The sequence below is a fragment of the Pleurodeles waltl genome, chromosome 8 (genome assembly GCF_031143425.1).
Source record: "Pleurodeles waltl isolate 20211129_DDA chromosome 8, aPleWal1.hap1.20221129, whole genome shotgun sequence".
Taxonomy (NCBI): domain Eukaryota; kingdom Metazoa; phylum Chordata; class Amphibia; order Caudata; family Salamandridae; genus Pleurodeles; species Pleurodeles waltl.
Window position 1 is genome coordinate 1,450,812,280 of NC_090447.1, and position 24,983 is coordinate 1,450,837,262.

General features: G+C 46.2%; 1 protein-coding gene across 1 annotated transcript in view; it reads right to left on the minus strand.

Moving 5' to 3' along the window:
- Positions 1-24,983, minus strand: part of TMPRSS3 (transmembrane serine protease 3) — a 179,730-nt gene that overhangs the window by 118,888 nt on the left and 35,859 nt on the right. Inside the window, exons 6-7 of the mRNA XM_069203555.1 lie at positions 23,350-23,515; positions 12,196-12,365 (exon numbers count right to left, since the gene is read on the minus strand). Coding sequence (XP_069059656.1) covers positions 12,196-12,365; positions 23,350-23,515 — 336 coding nt within the window. The remainder of the gene's footprint in view (positions 1-12,195; positions 12,366-23,349; positions 23,516-24,983) is intronic.

Consider the following 24,983-nt stretch of genomic DNA (forward strand, 5'->3'; position numbering starts at 1 on the left):
CAGGTGTGTGTGTAGACGAGACTGGGAGGGAGGTGGGAGAAGAAGAGGAGGGGGACACAGTGGAGACAGTGGATGTTGCTATATCCGTATGTGTGTGATGCTTGTGTGAGTGCCTGTGGTGTGTGTGGTGCCTATGTTTGCTTGAGCTACTTGTGTGTGTTGACTTGTGTGCATGCAGCGAACGCTGAGGGGCTGCTGGGAGGGCGGTGCTGGTAGGGGAGGTGGCGGCTGTACCTGTAGAAGTGGGGGGCACAGATGGTTCCGCCACAAGTGAGCTCCCATTGTCAGACGAGTCCGTGTCGCTGGTTGCTGATCCGGTGGCCGACATGAAGCTCTCCTCGCCCTCCGTCCCACTGGTGCATTCAGAGTCTGTGGTGTGGCCCTCCATGGCCATGTGGGATGCAGCTCCCTCGTGCTCCGGTGCCACTCTACCTCTGCCTGTTGATGCTGATGTACAAAAGGACAGGGAGAGCAGGAAAAGGGGGGGGAGACAGAAGAAAGAGAGTTTTAGTGCATGGCAAATCCGCTACAGTTGGCGGAAAAGGCAGACGCAGCAGCCCCATGCACAACGCCGCGCTCCTGCCATCTGCACATGCAATTTCATGGATATGGCCTAAATGGCAATGTTTGAAATCTGCGCACATGGGTGTCACAGGGGCAACTATACCTCATCTTGCTAATTTTCTGAGGTGGGGTAGAGTGCCACATGGCCTACATTACGGAGGGGCCTTGCCTAACTAACTCGCCCTGGCCTAGGGACACCCACAGCCCACCTCCCCCACCCAGACACCTCCACTGCACGCAAAGTCAGCAGAATGAGTTTGTACTCACCCCCTTGTGTCTGCTGTGATGTCCTTAAGCGCCCATCCAACTCTGGGTAGGCCACCGCCAGGATCCGGAACATCAGGGGGGTCATGGTACGACGGGCACCCCTCCCACGTTGGGAGGTCATCCCCAGCTGAGCCTCCGCCGTCTTCTTGCTGCAGCGGCGAATGTCCTCCCATCTCTTCCGGCAGTGGGTGCCCCGTCTCTGGTGGGCCCCCAGGGTCCGGACCTCCTTGGCGATGGCATGCCAAATGTCCCTCTTCTGGTGGGCGCTGACCTACATGACATGCACAAGGGAAGAGGAACAGTCATTACCAATTGCACCATCAATATGTGTGGCCCCCTCCATACTCTGACCATGTGGCCCATTTATTTCCATGCTTTACTGTAGTATGACTTCTGCCCCCTTTCCTCTTCCACCCAGCCCTGTCCACCCAGGCCTAGCCCCTACAACATGCTCCCTCTGTACTAACCTGTTGGTCTGGAGGACCATAGAGTAGCGTGTACTGGGGGAGGACCCCATCCACAAGTTTCTCCAACTCCTGTGCAGTGAAGGCAGGGGCCCTTTCCCCAGACGCAGCAGCCATCGTCGCTTCCAGACCGAGGTCACAGCAGCACTAGCAGTGTATGTCCTCTCCTGTCGAAGGTCAGGTATCTAGTGATTGAAGAGATAGAAAATGGTGGTGACGTCCGCGGTGGTGACGTCCGCGGCGGTGACGTCCGCGGCGGGGCGCATCATCACCGCCGGCGCACCTGTTCATTGGCTCCTGGGACCCATAGGGTCCAATGTTAACCAATGCAGCATTGCGCCGCGCTCTACGACCGCCTACCGCTACGGAGTGCAACGCCAGCGCTGTTACACCACAATCCCATTGTCCCACTTTAGAGGTCAGGCAGCCACCATTTCAGGTGCCCACATGGATTCATTTTCAACTGCGTCACATATACTGAGGCCTACACTCAACACACATACAGGAAGGGTTTATTGTCTGGTGTAGTCTTGTGTGTGACTGTGGGTACATACCTGGAGGAATAGTGACTGTTTCTTCGCTGTTGTCCTTCGTAGGCACCGTCAGCTGGGACATATGAGAAGATGGCGGAATCCGCCGGTGTACCGACCGCTGGTGGACCTGTTGACAATGGAGGAGCGACATTTAATCGTGACCTACAGGTTTGACCGTGCCACAATCCAGGAACTGTGTACCCAGTTGGAGCCAGAGCTGATGTCACCAATCCGCCATTCGACTGGAATCCGCCCTGACGTGCAGGTGCTGTCAGTGCTCCATTTCCTTGCAAGTGGGTCATTTCAGACAACAGTGGCCATGGCATCAGGGATGTCCCAGCCTATGTTTTCCAACGTGTTGTCCAGAGTGTTGTCTGCCCTGCTGAAACACGTAAGGAGATACATCATTTTCCCTGAGGTGGAGGATTTGCCTACAGTGAAAGGTGACTTCTATGCCCTTGGACATATCCCGAACGTCATAGGTGCCATTGATGGGACCCACGTAGCTCTGGTCCCCCCCCGCAGGATTGAACAGGTGTACAGGAACAGGAAGAGTTATCATTCGATGAATGTCCAGATGGTCTGTTTGGCAGACCAGTACATCTCGCAGGTAAATGCTATGTTCCCTGGCTCAGTGCATGACGCCTACATCCTGCGCAATAGCAGCATCCCTGATATGATGGGTCAACTCCAGAGGCACCGTGTATGGCTATTGGGGGACTCTGGTTACCCCAACCTTTCCTGGCTATTGACCCCAGTGAGGAATCACAGGACCAGGGCAGAGGAACGCTACAATGAGGCCCATGGGCGGACTAGGAGGGTTATCGAGCGCACCTTCGGCCTTCTTAAGGCCAGGTTCAGGTGCCTCCATATGACAGGTGGATCCCTATTCTACTCACCGAAGAAGGTGTGCGACATCATCATCGCCTGCTCCATTATTTGGCTTTGCGACGCCAGGTGCCTTTTCTGCAGGAGGATGATCCAGATGACGGTGTTGTGGCAGCTGTGGAGCCTGTGGACAGTGATGAGGATGAAGCTGAGGAAGACGAAAACGACAACAGGGAGTCAGTCATACAGCAATATTTCCAGTGACACACAGGTGAGAACTTTTTATTTTTTACCATTACATTGACTTTCACACATCTACCTCTATCCTGTACCTCCATTTCACTCACTATTTGTTAACTGAGTTGTCCCCTTCCATTTCAGTTTCACAAATGTGGTAACCTACGTGTCAACTGTTTGCATCCTTGAAGGACTTGTGATGTGTGACATAGGTATGTTAGGCTTCCAATGGGTAACCCATTATGAAACTGTAATTGATAATACAGATTTACAAATCATAGACTGACTCCATTTTTTTTTGGTGTTTCAAGGGAGTTTATTTAAGTGCAAAAAAATGAAGGGGGTTGTAAAATGGTGATGGGTGATGGTGGAGGAATGTCCATGGCAGAGTCCAGTCTATTAGTCTCACAGGTACATTGCACATCTGGGCATTGGAAGTGGAGCTGGGGCAGTTCCGATTTGGGCAGGGTAACAAAGTGGGACAGTGGGAGGACAATCAGGGTGGTCTTATATCCTGGCGGGGGTCTTGCCATCTTGCTCTGTCCCGTTCCTGGATCTCAGGGCCTGCTTGCGTGGTGGTTGTCCGTCTGCAGGGGGTGGGGTGCTGGTGTGGTGGTCCTGTGGCGGGGCGTCCTGTCCACTAGCGTCGGCAGAGGTGGTGGGCAGTTCGTCGTCCTGGCTAGTGTCAGGGGCCCCTTGGAGTGCCACGGTGTCCCTCAAGGTCTTTTGAATGTCCGTCAGCACCCCTACGATGGTGCCCAGGGCGGAGCCGATGGTCCTGAGTTCCTCCCTGAACCCCAAATATTGTTCCTCCTGCATACGCAGGGTCTCCTGCAACTTGTCCAGGACCGTGGCCATCGTCTCCTGGGAGTGGTGGTATGCTCCCATGATGGTGGTATGCTCGTTGAGAGTGGGTTCCCTTGGCCTGTCCTCCCTCTGTCGCACAGCAGCCCTCCCAGTTCGCCTATGTTCCTGTGCCTCCGTCCCCTGGACCGTGTGCCCACTACCACTGCCCCCAGGTCCCTGTTGTTGTTGGGGTGGTGGGTTAGCCTGGGTGCCCTGTAGTGGTGGCACACCGCTGATTGACCTGTCCTGGGTAGGGAGGTTTGGGCCCGCTGGGTGGGTGCTGTGCTGGTGTTACCAGAGGGTGGAAGCTCAGTGTTGGGCTGTGGCTGGGCAAGGGGAACCGACTGTCCCGAGGCCCACGATGGTCCGGGCTGGTCATCAAGATCCAGTGGGGCAGAGCTGCTGTCGTCACTGTGGGCCTCTTCTGGGGTGGAGTGGTGTTGTCTGGACCCTCTGGTGTGGTGATGTTCCTTCGGGTTCCTGCGGGGGTATAAGTACATGATTATTGCATGTGTGTGTTTCATGGTGTGCAATGGTTGGGTGTGCGTGAACCCCAGTGCTGGCATTTCTGTGGGGGGGCTTGTGTGCTGATGGTTGGGGGGTGTTCTGGGTCTGTGCAGTGGGCATGCTTTGATGATGGGTGTCCATGCTTAGTTATGTCATGCAGGGCTTGGGGTTGGGATGGGTGGTTGGTGTCATGGGTAGATAGGTGAGGATTTGGGGTGATAGGGGAGGGTGTGATGGTGGGGGTGTGTGATATCATGCAGGTAGGGTGGGGGTTATGATAGTTAAGATTTGACTTACCAGTGTCCGTTCCTCCAACAACTCCTCCGAGGCCCTCAGGATGCAAGATGGACAAGACTTGCTCCTCCCATGTTGTTAGTTGAGGGGGAGGAGGTGGTGGTCCGCCGCCAGTCCGCTGTAACGCGATGTGGTGCCTGGATACCGTTGAACGCACCTTACCCCGTAGGTCGTTCCACCTCTTCCTGATGTCCTCCCTATTTCTTGGGTGCTGTCCCACAGCGTTGACCCTGTCAACTATTCTTTGCCATAGCTCCATCTTCCTGGCTATTGATGTGTGCTGTACCTGTGAGCCAAATAGCTGTGGCTCTACCCAGATGATTTCCTCCACCATGACTCTGAGCTCCTCCTCGGAGAAGCGGGGGTGTCTTTGGTGTGACATGGGGTGGTGTGTGATGTGTGGGGTGGTGTATGTGTTGATGAGTGTGGTGAGTGTAGTGGTATGTGGTGTTTTGTGCGTGGGTGATGGTGTTGTGTGCCTCTGTGTGATGGGGTTGTCTGTTCTGTGCTATCTCTCTGGCCTTCGTTCATGAATTGTGGTCGTAGGGGTTTGTGGGTGATGTGGGTGTGTGTTTTATATTGTGTTGGGTGTGTGAGAGTGGTGTGTGTATGTGTATCAGGTGTGTGTCTTTCAAATTATCCAATGTGGCTGTGTTTTGTAGATGTGTGTGTATTTTGTGCGCAGCGGTGTGTACCGCCAACGGAATACCGCGGTTGAAAGACCGCCGCGTGGATTCGTGGGTCGTAATAGCATGGGCGTGTTTCTGTTGGCGTGGAGGTGGAGGATTTGTTTCCGCATGTTTATCGCTGACCTTTGGTGTGGCTGTATTGTGTGGGTGTCTGAATTTCGGCGGATTCCGTGATGTGTGTCATAATAGCTGTGGCGGTCTACCGCGGCCGCGGCGGTGTATTGGCGGTCTTCTGCACGGCGGTAAGCACCTTATACCGCCAATGTTGTAATGACCCCCATTGTCTTATTTGAGGGATCATGGCAGGCCACCAGAGGTACCTCTTAATTAATTTGGTAGTCTTCAAAATTCCTTTATGGCCAGCTAAAGGATCATCATGACATGCTTGTAGCGAGAGTTCTTGCAACTCACGAGTTGGTAAATATAAAGCATTTTCAACAAAAGGGAGATTTTCTAGAACCATTCTTCCTTCCTTGTTGTTGGCCCAATCTGAAATTTCTTGGTCAGACATGGATTCTTGAACCTTCCTTTTTAATTCAGAAAATTGTAAGGTACAAACAAACTTGTCTGCTGGAATAATTGGAATCTTTTCAGCTTCTCCGGCTCCAGGTATATTATTCATTCTCGATAACTCATCTGCCTTACCATTGTCAGAACCAGGTCGATAGGTAATGGTAAAATTAAAATCTGCAAAGTACAAGGACCATCTCAATTGCCTTGGAGGTAATGTCTTAGCATTCTTTAAAAATTGAAGATTTTTATGATTGGTGAACACAGTGACTACATGACGAGCCCCTAATAAATAATGCTGCCATTCCTGAAAGGCATCCTTCACTATAATAGCTCTTTGCCAGCAATTGGATAATTTAATTCAGGAGGAGTTAATTTCATGGATCGAAATGCCACTGGGTGAAGTTGACCAGTTTCCTTGTGCCTCTGAGACAGTACACTACCAATTGCTTGGTGGGAGGCGTCAGCTTCCACAAAAAATGGCTCCTCAGGGATAGGATGGAGAAGCATCGGAGCTGTCGTAAAGGCTTTTTTGAGGAACTCAAAAGATTCTTCAGCATCAGTTGACCAATGGAATGGTATTTCTTTTCTCAAAAGTTTTGTAATGGGGACCAACTTTTTAGAAAACTCTTTTATAAACCGGCTGTAAAAATTGGCAAAGACAATAAAACTTTGCGCCTCCTTCACCGTTAGGAGAAGGCCAATCCACGATTTTTTGAGTTTTAGCAGGATCCATGGAAACTCCATTTTCCGATAAGACGAATCCCAAGAATTCTACTTCCTTCACATGAAAGGCACACTTTTCCAACTTCATTTATAGGTTATTTTCCAACAATTTCTTTAGAACTGCTCTCACATGATCTACATGGTTTTGCAAATTCTGGGAGAAGATTAAAATATCCTCAATGTAGACTACTACAAATTGATCTAAAAACTCTCTCAGAACATTGTTCACAAAGTGCTGGAAATGGGTTGGCTAGTTACATAGCCCATAAGGCATCACTTGGTACTTATATAGACCAAACTGGGTGCGGAAGGCCGTTTTCCATTCATCTTCCTTAGCAGCTCGAATTAAATGGTATGCTCTGTGAAGATCTAGTTTGGTGTAGATTTTTGTGTCTTTTACCTGATCTAGAAGTACTGAAATCAAGGGCAGGGGATATAAAATCTTCACTGTAACTTGAATTAACGCTCTATAATCGATACAAGTTCTTAACTCATCATTCTTCTTCTTGGGAACAAAAAAAAAGGGGGGAAGAGACTGGGGATTGCAAGGGACGAATAAAACCGTTTACCAAATATTTTTCTAAATATTCTTTTAGGAACTTGTTCTCCTTTTCAGTCAGGGCATAGATTCTACTGTAAGGTAGATTCGTACCTGGCTCAACTTCGATCCTGCAATCATAAGATCTGTGAGGAGGTAGCTTCTCTTCCTCTGCTTGGTCAAACACTGCAGACAATTATTTATATTCTGGGGAAATGACAACCTTTTCCAGAGCACAAACCACATTGGATTTAGTAGCTAAAACTTGAGCGGGAGATGGTGCACTACTTATCTCTTGAGGACCATAACAAGGTTTCCGACAGTAGCTTGAATTTCATTGGACAGTCCTCTTTTCCCAATTAATTTCAGGGTTGTGCTCCGTAAGCCAAGGTAAGCCCAAAATCAGCTGAAATTGAGGAGCATCAATGAGATTGAAAGATCTCTTTCCTTGTTATCCTAGATATTCTTTCAGAACTATAGGTTTAGTTTAATCTGTGATCGGGCCTGAAGACAGGTTTGTTCCATCCACCACACGAACAGGCTCTGCGATTCTTTTTTTGAAAAAATGCATTCCCATTTTTGTGACATACTGGATGTCGCAGACATTTCCCATAGCTCTAAGTCAATCATCACTTAAACCTCCTGCAGCTTCTTTTCTCTGAAGATGAGGTCAAAGGAGATGGCTAGATGAGGGGAAGCAGACTGTAAGGTATTTGCCACTAATTGGGATTCAGGGGTTGGTTGGTGTTGTGAGTCAACCAGGGTTACTCTCTTAGTAGAATGAGTTTTCTCTTTTCTTGAATTATCTTGTTTAGGCTTCTTTGGGCAGTCTCTTACAAAATGCCCAGACAACCCACTTAGATCTTCGCTTGTCCTTTTCCTCTTTAGACAGGGAACCTCTAACACTGCCGATTTGCACTGGCTCTTCTGAAGAGTGTGTCTCGAAGGTCATGATACTTTCCACTTTACTCCTGTCGAAGCGCGGCGGGATAGGATGAAATTCTCTCTTTCGTTCAGCTTTTCTTTCAAACAGATGCTGATCAATCTGTAAGACTAGATCAATTAATTTTAACACATCAGTAGGTCGATCTGGAATCTGGGCTAGTGCATCTTTTAGTTCTTCTCGTAAACCTCAGTAAAAAAACGCAGCCCTTTTGCTCTCGGGCCAACCAGTCTCCACAATTAATTTGTTGACTTGGGCAAGATAAGAGATAATTTCCCTGTTTCCTTGTTTTAAGTCTAGTAATTTATTATCTATGGCTTGAGAAATTGTTCTGCGGTCAAAAATTCGAAAGAATTTGGTTTTAAAACTTCAAAATCATAAAATATAGGGTCATTACATGACACCAAAGGCATGGACCATGAAGCCGCATCTCCACTCAAATAAGACAAAATGAATGCTGTTTTTGACTGATCCTCTGTAAAAAAATAACGGGTCGACAAAGGAAGTGTAAGGAGCACTGGGTTAAAAATATCTGCGCCTTGTAAGGATCTCCACTAACACGTTCGGGTGAGACCAGGGGAATGACAGGGGAGATGGAATGAATGACTTGTGTGGATATTTCTGAGGTAGAGTTAGGGAAGGTTTTACCTGAAACCCCACTAGACCCAGCGATATTCCCAGAAGTGAAGTTATTTAATTTGTCCATGAGCTGCTGGGTCTCAACGTGGGATATTTTTATTCCCTCTCTCAAGTTCTTGTATTCATCTAGTGTAAGGGTCAACTTTTTTTGCCTTTCGTCCATAAGTGCTGCCAAGGCATTCAAATCTAAACCTTCAGCCATTATGCTCAGGTGGAAATAAGTATTTTTTAGGCACTTCCGTCTGTCAGGAGATTACCCATTAAATCAAACTTCCACAGGAGCAGATGCCTTTTACCCAACTCCCTCCAAGAGATGCGTGCTCAGGCTTTACTGATTATCTGAACCCTGCATCTGCTAGGGGGAAAGGGGAATGTGAATAGAAAAAGAGAGACCGCCTCCAGATCCAGTTCCAGCCTGTGTTTCCCACTTGAAGAAAGTATATTCAGTGTGTGCTTCTGTAACCTGCACTTTTCTTCTTATTGGGATTTATTTAAAGGAAGGTACTGCAGTCGGGTGACAAGAGCATAGATAAGTACATTCCTACTGCGCGTTCAACTGTTCAGCCATTCACATTCACCCAATTCTATTGATCTCCTAACCTGGATCTTTTGAGAGACTAGCCTCTCTCTAGAGAACAATGTTAACTTAATATCTTCTTTTCTCCAGGAGTCAGAGGTATCAAAGTTCTCTGGAGAACAGTTCAAAGGTTCACAAATATACAATCTACTAATGCCTTTTACAGGAAACGAAAACTCCTTCTCAAGGGTCACTTCTCTCAATCACAGTCTCTAGGAATTAGTCTGAGCACTGAGGTTTGTCTCTAAGACTGGCAAGTCTGCAAGGCGAAGACTTTTTGAATTTATATATATATATATATATATATATATATATATACAGAGAGAGAGAGAGAGACAAGTCTGGAAATCATTCAAAATGATTCCTTACTGCAGTTGCTTGAAGTTCTGTAAGCCAAAAAGAATTCTCCTCAGAAAGCCGATAGCCAGTTGTTGGAAGAAGGAAAAAAATCAGCTTCTCCAGAAGGGAAAAAGTAGCTGGTGTGCACACCGTAACAAGAAAAAGAATGAATTACTCAAAACTGGAAGAATTCTCTATGAAACGAAGGGCCTCAGGAACACTGCTCATTCTCCTCAGGATGACAGTTGAAGTGCAGGGCTCCCAGAGAGAAACAGCTGGAGGGAAGCTTCAGCACGAGACTAAGGTAGAAACACTAGAGCGCTGACCTCACAAAGATTTGCAGCCACCATCTTGAGCGGCAGTGAAACCTGAAGAAGCTAGTTCTAAGAACAGCCTCCGCAATAGCCACCGGGAGTGAGGACGGCACTGCAACCAACGTGGGTACAAGGAAAAGGGGAATTGTTTTTGCTGAGGGAAGAACTTAACAACACTGGCAATAGTTTACCTGACACCTATTACTGTTACTTCTATCAACCTACCCCCAACCCACAAATTAAACTTTGACTATATGTGGCAGTTCCAGTGGAGGACTGAGGAAACCTAGCAGCACCTATCTGAAAAAGATGAAACCTGTGTAAAGTGAAAAAGGTCCTCATCTTCCAAATAGACTTTTAAACTCTGCAAAATCTGACAAGCCTGCCTACCATGCCTAAAGCTTTGGATGTCTGCTCTGACATAACAGTGGACTGATGTTTGTTTAATCAAACTCGCTGATTGACCGTAATCCCCGGCTCTATCTGACCATGTTCATGTGAGTAGGTTTTACTGTGTAGATTCTGCTGAAGGCTTGAAAAGTGAAGTTAGTAACTTTTCCGAGACTTAAGCATTTTTTTAAACGATGGGCCTGATTTGCCAGATTTTTTGTGCATTTGATAGAGTTATGCATGAAAAGAATTTCACATACCATGTAAAAATGACTGGTGATTCAAAGATTTGTAATGTAGAGCTGTTATACATGCAGGAAATCTACTATACCTACAAAATATCTACCAGAGTACTTGAAGTCATTCTAAGGGAGTGGGAGAGGTTGGCCAAAGAGGACAGAAGAGTTGTAACCTGGTGAGAAATAACATCCATTTGAACTGCCTTTCCCACACTTCTATGAACTACTAAGTGTATACCACAATAAATCGCGAATAAGTGGGGCCTAAGGTTTGAAACACTGCACAGAATTGCTGGAGGGTGTAGGTAGGCAGGCAAGATTTCATAGTGATGGGCTGAAAAACATAAAAATAAAAAGTGTCTGTGGAAAAATCACAGATTTCCTAACCTTGAACTGCATCATTTTAACTTGATGTACACGAACTTGATCATCTCACAACATCCCACATAATGTGCAGCACTGAGTTACTTCCTAGCTGGGTTTGCACCATATAGATGCCAAAGCATACATACAGGCAAAATGACCATATCTGGAGCCAGACCACTCCCAGAATAGGGTGCTCCATAGGAAAACCAGTCAGGGGCTTGGAAAGTTCACAAAAGTTTTACCTAATACACTGGGAAGTTGTGTGCATGCGTACAAGGTCATAAATGTCTGCAACGCTTAGCTTAACAACTTTTTTGAGTTTTAGACATTTCTAACCCTGTCACTGGTGTATAGGTTGGAACTAGGAACTTTTTTTACGAGAACATCTAGCAATCAGGAAGCACACCTTCACCAGGGAAATAACAACATCCTAACACTGGTTTAAAGCATTATCACCTTTAGAGTATGATGAAGACAGTGCTTAATTTGTGCTTGTTGTTTCCGGTACTTATTTTTGAGAGCCGGCATTTATTTTTCTGCCTCAAGCATTTACTGCCAGCAAAAAACACATATGGGAAAGACGGAGGAAGAGAAAAATGAAAAAGCGTCACAATGGGAGAAAGCAGGAATCTGCAGAGGTGAGTTGACGGTGCAGGGAGTGGCTTTAAATGGATTAAAGAGGCCCGAGACAGCTTCAGGATTACGCTGCCCCAGTATTCCGTGTTTGCCCATTTAATTGCAGCAGCTGCATGTTTTAAGTAGAGGGCTTTGGGTACCGGCACATTTTTATTTACAGCTTAAGCACTAGATGAAGACACACAGTGCATTCATGTAGTTGAACAACGCGTATAATGGGAGCACGTAAGTTTGTGCAACATTAATAAATTCAAGATTTGTAAAGGGCGGCAAATCACCGTTGAGGGTGTCAGGGCGCTGAATTGTTGGCATGGGGAGTTTGAGTGATTTCCCCAGAATTACAGGATGTTGAAGCCGACGCCGTGGCTTGGGCTTAGTTCTCAAAGGCTTCGAAGTCGGGAGCTCAGGCCCTTAATCACCTCCTCTCCCCCCACCCCTATCACCATCAAATAAAAATGCTTTTATCCCAATATAGTGTGTATTTTGGGTGACATGTTATGACCAGAATATTATTTTGATGGGCTTTTGCTGTGAAGAATGTAAGCCCAGAATGACTAATGAAATCCATGCGGTACTAGCATTAGCTGAGGCCTTTCAATCATTTCTGAGACAAAATGCAGTGCATCACACCTAATCGTGCACACTGAGTCCAAGCCCAATGGCCCACTTACCTTGGCTTTTAAGAAAAATGAGAATCATCAAGTGAACGGCAAAGTTACAACCGGAGGTGAAAGACTGCATTTACTTGCCGTTGAACGCAATGGGAACCGTTAACTTCATCAACGCGATGTCGTTGCTCATCGAGTTTGGCTTGTATTTGCTGTGGTATATAATTTTTTCCACACGATTCCACAGGATCTGCGTCTCTGGTTGGCTCACCAAACCGAGTTGCACACTCCAAGAAGCAGCATAGAAGAAACTGCAGAGAGAAACAACAGAGCCCTCCTGAATCAAAACTGGCCAATCACAGACAGCCTCGTCCAAAACACTGTAATGGATTCAGTCATGCATTGGCGTGAGTCGCCTTCTGAGACAGCGATGATGGAATGTTTGGTTCAGTTCAGCAAACCTTTTTATTCACAGTTCTGTGAACAAACGCATAATGTATTTTGAGCATCGTAGCTTGGTCGTAACCTGTTTGACCTTGCACTTAAGTATTTTACATGTATCACGCTCTTTGTTTTAACAATTTCAATTTTGCTTTGTACCTGCTTTAAGTCAGCATTATTGCATATATTTTAAACGAACTTCCTTTTGTTGTGTTGTACGCTGCATATTTTAGCTATCACGTCCTAGTAAGTGTAGCCACATTACACACTTGACACAAGAAAGAGAGAAATGCAGAAATTAGTGGAAAACTGTTGCTATCTCACAAGGTATTCTCATAGTCTTCCTACAAGAAGAGCTTCAGTTTTGATTCATAGCAGTGAAATGTATGGATTTTACTGCCCGAACTGACCAGAGGGCGCAGCTCTGGTCAGTTGATCTGATGTTTCTGTATTTGCTTAGTTTGTTGCTTCCTATCTATTTTTGCATTAAACATGTTAGGCTTCTATGTGCTTTCCCGAGTGCACGTTTCCTTTTACAGAACCTGGGGCCAGATGTAGCAAAGGGTTTTTCTCATTCTGTGTCAATGGGAAAATGTGTTCGTACATATGGCCCCTGGTACCTTGTCTGGAAAACGTCCTAACTCGGGGAGCAGGGCAGGCACCCATGTTTAATTTGAATTTGAGCTGGTGGTTCTCAGTGGGGGGCACTTAAACTTATTTTTTAAGGCTGACACTTATTTTTCTGCATCAGGCAATTACTGCGAGCAAAAGACACATATAGGAAAGACGCAAAAGCGTCACAAAGGGAGACAGCAGAAAGCTGCAAAAGTGAGCTGAAGGGGCAGGGAGTGGCTGTAAAAGGATTAAAGAGGCCCGAGATGGCTTTAGGATTACACTGCCTCAGGATTCTGCGCTCGCACATTTCATTGCAGCAACAGAGTGTTTCAGAGAAGAGCTTTCGGCACCATTGTGTTTTTATTTACAAAAATAACTACTGGCAGGCACTGGAATGGTTCCACATGACGATCCCAGGTGCCAGAAGTAAGGGAGAAATTTTTCTTGGTGGATGGGGTGTAGCCGGACCTGGTGATCTAACCAGACAGTGAATGAATGAATAGTTTATTGTAGAGGTGATAACATCCCATACAATTAAAACAAAAAAAGAAACAACCAGTAATACAGTTGCAATCAAATGTTAAATACATACTAAAAACACTCAATAATTTAAATACACATGCCTCAATAATAAGCATTCCTACAATGATAACATAAAACCTACAATTAAAATATGACCGGACCGCCACAGAGCAGAACCCCACATGATGCATAATAAACACGAAGGCCCACGGTGCTCAAAGCCCTGAAGTGCTTTAGCGCATTAAATTATCACTAAGTTAGATACCATTAAGGATCACAAAGCATGGTGCAACATTGAAGCTCAGCAGCTTGACGAAATTGATGCAAACCCAAATGAGGCAAGAGCGGGTGAGAATTTCAAACATGATTATCCACCGCTCGCAGTGCCCCTAAATTTGGTTTGAGCAATTTTAATAAATTTGGTCAGTAAAACATTCAACATTAAATTCGCAGGATCCAAGGACTTACTAATGGCCTGTCAACAGGAGCAAATCCCCAGTTCCTTCCACTTACTCCTAACTGGACAGTGTAATCATGTTCAGCAAAATCTAGCGGTAGTCCAACCTTGTTTACTGTTTCGCTTGCTTTACATACATTGTTTCGTTTGTAAACTTTTAAAGTGCACTGAAGGTGTCATCCATGTAGGAGACGCCAAGATAAAAGATACTGGGTAGGAATAGGAGTCCTATTACAAAGACTGTGTGTGTGCCTACTATGGCTTGGAGCAAGCTGGTTCTAGAAAAGTGTGGGAACTGCAGAAAATAGGAGCACCAGGACCCGAAGCACAGAGCCTTAAAGGATGAATCTGTGTGAGAAAGAGGTCCTCTGATCCAACCACCCTAGCTCCATTGCTAGCCTCTCTCAGTGCAAAACCAAAGTTCGGCCAAACACAAGGAGAGGTATGGGTGTGAGCGTACAATACCTTTCCTACCCCCTTCACAAGATCAGTCAGAAAAAAAACTGATGGAACCCTTACCCTGCTTCCCTTTTCCTTTCCATCCCCGTTCATGGGATGAGCTGAGGGCACAAGACCAGCAGACACGCTCTCTTTGACTGTGTATGGGCCGATAAATCTAAACATAGTGAACCCTCCACCAAAAAAGACTCCTGCACATGCTATGCACCACAAGCATTGTAAAGTCATACAGAAATTTCTGAAACAGAGGGTGAGGCTGACTAGTGAGAATGAGAATAAATCCTTTCTATTACATGGCATTTTCGATTTAACAAGATTAGGGAACTTACATAAGAAATTGAAAGATCCTAAAAATAAAAACAAACTGTAACAATAACCAGTCTTCCTACAGTGGCATGATGAAACCAGCAAACACAAAAAGGAATCCCAAGTCTGGGGTATGAAACAGGCTCAGGAGCGACTGAAATACCAAGTGAGGCACCTTAGGGACAGAGTTAAGGCTTGTGCTCCTCCTGCTCAGCCTCCTCCCTATTTCGTAAGCACTGGAAGTAGGGGCTATGATGGTGCTACAGCACCCCCAAAATAACTATGCTGGATTTTCGAAGGTAAATGAAAATTAAAGATGACTTTACATCTTTTATCCTGCACATTTGCTGTGCATTCAAAGACAGAGGTTGAATGTCATTCTAGTCTTCTGACAATTTGTTGCTTATTCTTTTAACACGGAAATGGTGTTTACTTTTCTTCGACTAAAATGCAAGGATGTTTTAAAGTGAACTAAGTGACAATACTGCTGGTTTGGAACGAAAAACTGTAGGATGTTGTTGTTTTCTAAAACAACATTTAAATAACTATACATGAACTCTACAAATATTTTAAAATCATCAAACAGTTAGCAATGCACAAATCAAGGGCTTTTTTATAACTTTGAAATGTGACAGAATCAAATGTTAATAGGACCAAAACAAATCAAGACACTATACTTGATGAGTTGCAAATGACAAATATTCGCTGGAACCCAATCTTCACACATTTATGTTTGTGTGCTATACAGCTGTATCAGTAGAACTGTATGTCTCTGAAATGTAGTTGCCATTTCAATGGAAATATGTTGTCTTCAAATTACAGTGTGTGACTACACCATGTTTTAGTAATATATTTGTGACAGTGTGTACACCTAAATGCACCACCAACTATATACTACAGCCTTACCACTCTTGCTGGCTGGGAGTAGCTCATGCGAACATTGTTTTTCGTTTGATGCTTGATTTTTCATAATCCCTATGATATTAGTGATGTAACATTGATGAAAGAACCTCCTAACCTGAAATTTGTTCCAGCACCACTGTCCTATGTACTACACCAGATCACTAAAACACAAGATTAAGTGAAGAACAGCAAGAACCTCTCTAAGGAGGATTTGCTGGATGTCTTGCCTTCAGCCAGGCATATGGGACCAGATGTTCATCTGCTGGTGTGCCTGGAACTGGAGCAGCATCTAGAGGCCTGTCAGTGGATGGAGCACAAGGAGGTAATGTGCAAGAGAGTGCAGTTGATGTGAGCAACTGTGTAGACAACTAGGCAAAAGTACACAAAGAATAAAACAAGATGCAGTCTCCTCTATTATGAAGAAAACTAAAGTGAGAGTGCATTCAGTCCCAGCCGGGCATAGAGATTTCCATGAGCCTAACCCAACCAATCCCTGAGAAAGTCTAAGAAGAACAGCAGATCAACTGGATAAAAGCTATGTTCACAGAGACAGGACAAATACCCTTTCTCACTCTAGCAATGCAGCTGATAAAGATCCCACCCCGCCCATTCCTGATACCCTTCTTCCATTAAGAGACTACCTCGCTCCAGGAGGTAGAGTCACCATCCATGTTCCCCTTCTGATTTAATGAGCATTAAAAAACATAACTGCAACGTGTGTTTGAAGTTTAAAAATCAGATTGAGCTGATGTGAATCAATTGTTACCTTTTGTGGTCCCTAGTGAAGTGAGAGACCAATTAGTTGCAAAATTAGCCTTGTGAGGACAGGTCCCTAAAAAATCATGGTGCCCTGAATACGGCAAATGATACATTGTTGAATGCTCTTACAGGCATGTTCTTGGTGAGAAATGATTGGACTAAGTTTTCAAATTGAGAAAAAATAAGTCAAATTACAAGAAGATTATCTAGACAGGCTTAAAGATATGTCTGATATTTGTACATTGACTATCCGATAGAGATGGCTCAGGAAGCTGTAGGTGCTATCTTTATGCAGAGAATGTTGCCAAATGTGAGAAGTCAATGATGACCATTGTACTGATTGGAAATGAAGAAACTGGCTGATTTAGTGATGATTGCAAATCTTTGCATAGCTTCACACGAGAAACAGAAAACAAATGTTCAATCTAAGCTGCCTTTGAAACTGTAGAACATGCAGCAGACTGTGAAGGGGGGAGCAAATGCGGGGACAGCTTGAGGATTGTCGACTGTGCCCTGAGTACTCTGATTTCTGTGGATCATAAAAGTTCCTCTTTCAATTGTATGATAAATGATACATGCACTACTTGCCTAATGGATTCCAATGCAGGCCACTTACAGATAAGCATGATTTCCTGTTAATTCCTTCCTCACCACACAATTTATTGAGTCAGGACATCTACTGCACACTCAGTTACATTTTGTGCTGTACAACCGATGGAGTCAACATACCCCAGCACAGTGAGAACAAGGTGTTTTCTTTACTCTGTGAAACAAATTGTCAGGCTGGTGCACGTAGTACAGAACTTTCCAAGGATCTAACTGATTTACTTCCTGAGATACCATCCATATTGTGCTCCACAGGGATGAATGATGTAAGGTGCATTGCTTCCATGGAGTGTGTGAAAATAAAGCTCAAACCTAAGAAGTATCTGTCACAGATTCCTCAGTACCACCTGAAACATAAGCAGGCTGACTTAATAAAACATGAAACTTTGTTACAGATTTTTAGCAGATTTAATAATCTGATTATCCCCATGAAGAAAACAGGAAATACCAATATCCACAGATTTAACCAATATTTACGAGCCATCAATAATGTGATTATTTAGAGTTTCCCAGTGGTCCTAAAACATGCTTCCATCCGTTCTAGCATTCCCCACAAATGCCCAATGGTTACTGTAGTCTATATCTATTCCACCGTTTTCTCGATACCCATGCACAAAGAGAGTCAATTCCTCTTTGGTTGGGCAATCCCAATGTTCATGGCATAGGTTTCCACAAGGATTTACACAGTCTCCATCAAGCTTTTTAAAAGCTTCATATAAAGATTTGGACACATTGTTCTTTCCTGGGGGCTCTGCAAAAGTACAATATGCTTATGATTTATTGTTGACACAGTTACTTTAGCTCACTCCTCACTGAGTTGGCTAAGAAAAGGCACAAGGCCTCGAAAGGACAACTTCAATTTGCAGAAATCAGGTGATTTATTTTGATCATGAAATCTCTGCCGGAGAATTCCATTTGTCACTATCATGTATTGAAGTCATCTGTAAGTTGCCCCTGTCCAGTGACCACATCCTGGGAATGAACATTCTTGGGTATGGCCAGGTACCCTTGACAGTGGATCCTGGGGTATGCCACAATGTCAATGCCCCAACAAAATTATGTCAAAAAATCCATCTCTGAAGCTGAAAAAAACATTTGTACAGCTAAAACTAGGCATTCCCTCTGTGCCTGCCTTGGGGCTGGCTCCCTGGCTATGCATATCCTTCACTGTGGATTGTCATGAACATAATGGTTTTGCCCTTCGGATACTGGTACTAGATCATAGGGATCAAAAAAAGGCTGCATTATATTACTCTTCGGCCTTAAACCCTATTGCATCTGGACTTCCTCCATGTTTCCACTCTCTAGCAGCTGCCGCCCATTTTGTTGGCACCTCTGAAAATCTTTTTTTGAACTCTACTTTAACTGTCATTATCCCCCATGCTGTTGCTCTACTCCGCACCAAGAAAGTACAACATCTTTCCATTGCCATGTTGTCTCGTTATGAAATTCTGTTGTTATCTGCTTCTCACATTACCTTTATCTGCAGCCCTACCCTGAACCCAGAATTTCTGATGACTACATGTGTAGAGGGAAAACCTCATGACTGTCTTGTGGTAACTGGACATTTAACAAGGCATTATATGGACCTCACAGATGCACCCATACCAAACTGTGAATTATTGTATTTTGTTGGTGGTTTATGCCTCAGAAATGACAAAGGCATGCTACTTGTGTGTTATGCTGTGTGCTCTGTATATCAAGTTGTTGAGAGCCACCACCTGTTCAATGTGCAAGCTGCTCGAGTTGCTGAGCTTGTTATGCTCACACACATCTGCACTGTATTGAAAAAAAAAGATTGTAACTTGGTTTACTTACTACAAGTATGTGATTGGAGCTACTCGTGGCTTTGGGCTTCTCTGGATGCGGAGAGTATAGTTACTTTCTGCCAGCACATCTTGAATGTACTAAATTGTTTAGTGAATGCTTTATTACTGTCTTAAAGATGTAGTAAAATATACTGCCCACTAACACCCACATTTTGAAGTGTCCTCTGGAAATACCCTTTGCTGAATCAGCTACTGGGGAAGCTGCCTTGTCACAAACCAATGATGCTGCTATGTAGTTTGTACAAACTGATTTGTTTTCTATAATCTCCCTAACCAATTTGTCTCTGTTCCAGAAGTGAGCCTCTGAAAGTGAAAAACAGTATTGGATGAAACAGAGCTATAAAAATACCTTGTGAGGAATGTAGAGCGACAGCTCTAGGTGTATGGGTACACCAAAATTTATACTCCCTAAACTTTGCACAGTTGTGTCATAGAATACCCCATGTCAGTAAGGATGTCATGATTGACGCTGCTGCAAACTTTTGGTTTGTGCCGTTCTTTTCTATGATTGCCCAAAAGTATTGCCACTCCTATACCACATGTCACCCCCATAATGATGGGAAAGGGACTATAACCACACCCATGGTTCCCTTTACTCCTAGGGACCTCTTTTTGCACCTGTAGATTCCTAAATGTACCTCTTACTCTTATGTACTGGTATTAGTTTGTATGCTTTCAGGGTGAGTGTTTCAGATGTTATTACGGTTGGCAAGCATTTACTTAAGGACTTCATTCCCTAATTCGGGATCCCAAGTTGCCTCTTGAATAATCAAGAATACACTTAGGGGGTGATTCCTACTTTGGCGGGAGGCGGAGGCCGCCCGCCAAAGTACCCCCGCCAGAACACCGCTGCGCGGTCAAAAGACCGCCGCGGTGATTCTGGCTTTCCCGCTGGGCTGGCGGGCGACCGCCAGAAGGCCGCCCGCCAGCCCAGCGGGAAAGCGCCTTCAACGAGGAAGCCGGCTCCGACTGGAGCCGGCGGAGTTGAAGGCGTACGAAGTTGAAGGCAGTAGCACCCGTCGCTTGGCAGACACTGAAAATCTAAGTGGGGACCTGTTAGGGGGCCCCATGACGCCCGTTACTGCCAGCCTCTTTCTGGCGGTGAAAACCGCCAGGAACAGGCTGGCGGTAAGGGGGTCGGAATCCCCATGGCGGCGCTGCTAGCAGCGCCGCCATGGAGGATTCCCTAGGGCAGCGGGAAACTGGCGGGACACCGCCAGTTTCCCGTTTCTGACCGCGGCTGTACCGCTGCGGTCAGAATTGCCCTGGATGCACCGCCAGCCTGTTGGCGGTGCATCCGCGGTACCCTACCTTGGCGGTCTCGGACCGCCAGGGTAGGAATGACCGCCTTAATCTGTAATGCAGGAAATTTACAAAGTTTGTGGGATTGATCAACACTTCCTCTGTACCTACCACCCTTAAAGTTGGGAGAATGACAGCAAAAATATATTCTGAAACCCGAAGTGGCCAGATGCCTCACCGTTAGCATTGTGGTCCATCATGACCACACCAACTAAGAGAAGCAGATTGAGTCCATATTTGATAGGTATTAGACGTCCTATGATTTTGGTTTTAATTTCACCAGTCTCAGCTGCTAAGTTAGACCTGCAAATGAATGATGATGCTGTCCTCCAATACTAAAGACAACTTATTCACTTACTGGGTTTCCTTTTTTTGGTTCAAGATGCCTTACCTGATTGTTTGACCAAAAAATGCTAGTCCCTCCATTACATAGAGTGGATCTATGTCTGATTCCACCAGAGTAAGTCCACTCAGCAGCTTCACTGGCATAGCTCTATCTGGTGCTGTACATCAGCACCACAACTGTAAAGTGTCATAACCAAGTCCAACCAGTGCAGCATGCTAAATCTCCTCAAGACATCTACCCACTGAGCTCACCTCCAATTGCCGCCTTGCCTTCTGCCAGTGGGCTGGATCTTTAGGGCCCACTCTATTTGTCTGCCCCTTGTGGCTGTACAATGATGCATCTTGAACCCCTCATCATTACCACCTCCATCCGAGGTAAGGGACATCTCTTGGATCACCGTGTGCAGCTGGGCCTTTATCTGGACACTGGATCCACCTATGCATCTGGGTTGTTATTTTTGGCAAAATCCTCAGCCTCTTGTTTCTGGTGGGAGACTTCATTACAATGGAATGAGAGTTATCAAAAGCCCACACTGTACTGCACCTGTCCTTGAGCAGAACTGCTGCTCAGTATATGAAAGTAAATCCTACTTCTGTTTCTTGAGAAACATTGCCAAACAATAAATCTTTCTTCATGCTCCATCTGCACACATGTACCCATGCTTGTTCTGGAGGGTATAGCTTTGATCAGAGTACCCCTTAGCAAAAACAAAACTTGCCTTGATCTGTTCTAACATGTGCCCTGCCTGTGGGAATGTGCTGACAAATCTGATGAGTCTTTGCAGGACCTTGAAGATTATAATAATACCACTGGGTCCTATAAACCTGACATTACCCATCTTGCACTTTTCTGAAAGTGGGTTATTTTGTGAGCACAGAGAAACAACTAACTGGAGTATTTGTGTGGACCAAACTGAATGTGACACTGTTGTAGAGACTTCATATCATGAAGCTATCCCCAATGCACTATGTTGTGCCACCAGCATTTGCTTTACAAATGTTGATAACTAAAAGACTACGTACATTTTACCTGCTGCAAGCATGCCTTAAACTGGCTACCCTGAGAATGGGCTGTGATCTGTTATGCTGGTTACATGGTCCCCACCATCAGACACCTTGACGTTCACCCTCTTCAGCAGCAGAGGTAGCCCATGAAGTCTCAGAAGTGATACGGCCCGGCGGTGTCCCGATGACGGGGTGGTACCGGTGGTGGAAGCACCGGACCTTGTTCCCCCCCCCCGGACGACCCCCTCGACAGATGAGGTAAGTGGGGAGGGGGGTGTCTGTGGGGCGTGTACGAGTGCGTATGTGCAATTGTTGTGAATGTGGGGGTGTCTGTGTGAATGTGGGGGAGGCGAGTGTCTGTGTGGGAGTTGTGTGGGGAGGGAGGTGAGTGCGTGAATGCAGTGTTGGGGAGGGGGGTGAGTGCGTGTATGCGGTGTTGGAGGGAGGGGTGAGTGTGTGTATGCAGTATTGGGGGAGTGCGTGTATGCGGTGTTGGGGTATGTATGCATGAGCGGGGGCAGGAGGGGGAGTGAATGCGTGCATGTATGTGGATGTGTGAGTATGAATGGGTGTGCGTGGGTGTGAATGAAGGGGGGTGGGGGAGTGTGTACATGTGTGCAGGGGTGTGGGGGATGCATGCAGGTGTGTGGATGTGGGGGGGTGCATGTGCCGGTGACTGGGATGGAGATTCCTGTCGCCAGGTACATGATTGCAAGGCTTTTTGTGGCGGTGTGCAGCCTCGTGATGTGGCTGATGGCATAAGGGCTGCCGCCGGCCTGAAGGGGCTCACCGCCACCCGCGATGGTGCAACTGCACCGGCGGGCCAGGAGGCGTTGTGGCGGTCTGGCTTGACCCGACAACTTGAAATGTTGACCCTCAGCCTCCTAATGAGGGCCTAAGTCCAAGGATAAAATTTTGACTAAGGCCTCCAGCTTGCTGTAGCCGAGCAGGGCTCCATGGCGGTCAGCTTCATTCTTTGACTTTGCCCCGGTCGATGTGCGACCAGAAATCCCAAGTGGCGCTATCAGTTTCTATGTACTAAGAAACAGTTATTCTTATCCGATTATTTTTGTTTTGGTGTCAAATTAAAGATAACAATATACTCTATTTCTATAAATTGGTTTTGGATTTTGAAACAGTTTCCTTTGTTAGCGGGAAACAGTCTCTGGCTCGTAATCAAAGCCGGCAGCAATTCTGTAGAATGCAGGGTGCAATGTTCACATTGCAATGGTGCTGGGCAGGGGGACCCCTGAACTGCCCATGCCAAGTGCATTTCTCCATGAAATGGCTTGCAGAGAACGAGGTCGCAATCCCCAACGCAGCGCTGCTTGCAGCGCAGCCCTGGCGGATTAGGACCACTGCAACCGCCAGACTGCCAGGATCTCTGATCTTGGTGGTGCAGGAGGTCCCACCCCAGCACGACCGCCATAGTTAAAATATGATGTTTGGACCGCCATCCGCGAGTCTGGCAGTCTAGTAACCACCAGACTCTTAATGGGGGCCTTTGTCTCCTAAGTTAATCCTTGTTGCTCGTTGGCAAGCTACCAAGGGTTGAGCCAGGATTAATTTATTGAGGCCCTGACTGGACCTAAATGGGGGAGTTGTGGCCTATTGCTAGGTGTAAGTACCTACCTGCCCTTACCAATAACCCACTTTCCAACAACTGCTTTTTTAGTGACCAATGAAGTAACCAGTTACATTTGCTCTACAACTGAACACACAAAATAATTATTGGAGTGCACTTACTCATAGACACAGTGAGCAGCTGTTAAAATCCACTGTGATGTTATCAGTGATCCGCCACATAGGAGGTGACCTTGGAAGTTCAGACTGGCCTGCCATGGCCACTGCCCTGCTGCTGATGTGTTTCCACCAACGATGCGGGACATGAACTTGGGCCTTTTCCCACATGCTGCAAAAAACAAGTTCTAATTACTTATTTTGTGTTTCAGGTAATTGTATAACCAATGCCTAATGCAGTTAAATTTGTAAATTAGTTATTTGTGCCCCTCTAATCACATGCTGAATTATCCTTTGGTGCTTTAATACTCTCAGAATGTTGTTAGCCTTTGTTAGCATTAATCAATATTCTTGCAAAAACCCTCACCAGTTGAGCAAAATTAAAATGTACTGTAATACATGTTGCTATTCAAATGGTAGTAAATAACACTAACTGGCAAACACCTGTAATACCTGGAACACAGCAATGAAACAGACAACTCTTGAATTATAGTTATATCTTTTTATTTGGATGCCTACAGAGCACAGGCACCCTTATTCCCCACCATACTCTCCCTGACCTCCATTCAGTCCAGCACCCTCTCTTTCCAATTCCTCCTTCTTGTTTGTTCCCCAGGCTCTCACCAACACCAGGGCCCTAGTGCCCGGTCTGTTGACATGTGTATTTAATGATATTACATCTCCCCCCTACTTAAAGCGATGAGTCTGTCCACCGTGATCGGCGTAAGAGACTCTGGGGGTCATTCTAAGTCTGGCGGGCGGCAGAGGCCGCCCGCCAGACTTCCCCCTCCGAAATACCGCTCCGCGGTCGAAAGACCGCGGAGGGTATTCTAGGTTTTTCCCTGGGCTGGCGGGCGGTCGCCAAAAGACCGCCCGCCAGCCCAGGGAAAAACTCCCTTCCCACAAGGATGCCGGCTCGTAATCGAGCCGGCGGAGTGGGAAGGTGCGACGGGTGCTGTTGCACCCGTCGCGTATTTCACTGTCTGCTATGCAGACAGTGAAATACTAGCGGGGCCCTCTTACGGGGGCCCCTGCAGTGCCCATGCCATTGGCATGGGCACTGCAGGGGCCCCCAGGGGCCCCGCAACACCCCCTACCGCCATCCTGTTCCTGGCGGGCGAACCGCCAGGAACAGGATGGCGGTAGGGGGTGTCAGAATCCCCCATGGCGGCGCAACGAGCTGCGCCGCCATGGGGGATTCAAATGGGCAACGGAAAACCGGCGGGAGACCGCCGGTTTTCCATTTCTGACCGCGGCCAAAGCACCGCGGTCAGAATGCCCAAGGGAGCACCGCCGGCCTGTCGGCGGTGCTCCCGCCCCCGTTGGCCCTGGCGGTGCAACACCGCCAGGGTCATAATGAGGGCCTCTGTTCTGTCAGTTCTGTCGAAACAGAGAAGTGAGATCCTTGACTGCTGGCTGGTCCTTGAATGTAAGATATCATCGTCTAAGATGTTTACGACTTCCATGGTTCTTGGATTGTACTTCCTTAAGTGAGAAATGTTCCATTTTACTCTCTTGTCGTCAGAGGTCGCAGTGACCATGGTGCCCTTAATGCTAGTTACTTGCAGTGGGTGTTCATAGTATCGGCTGTCTCACATTTTTTTTTAATCTTGTCTGACTAACACACAGTCTCCTTCCTG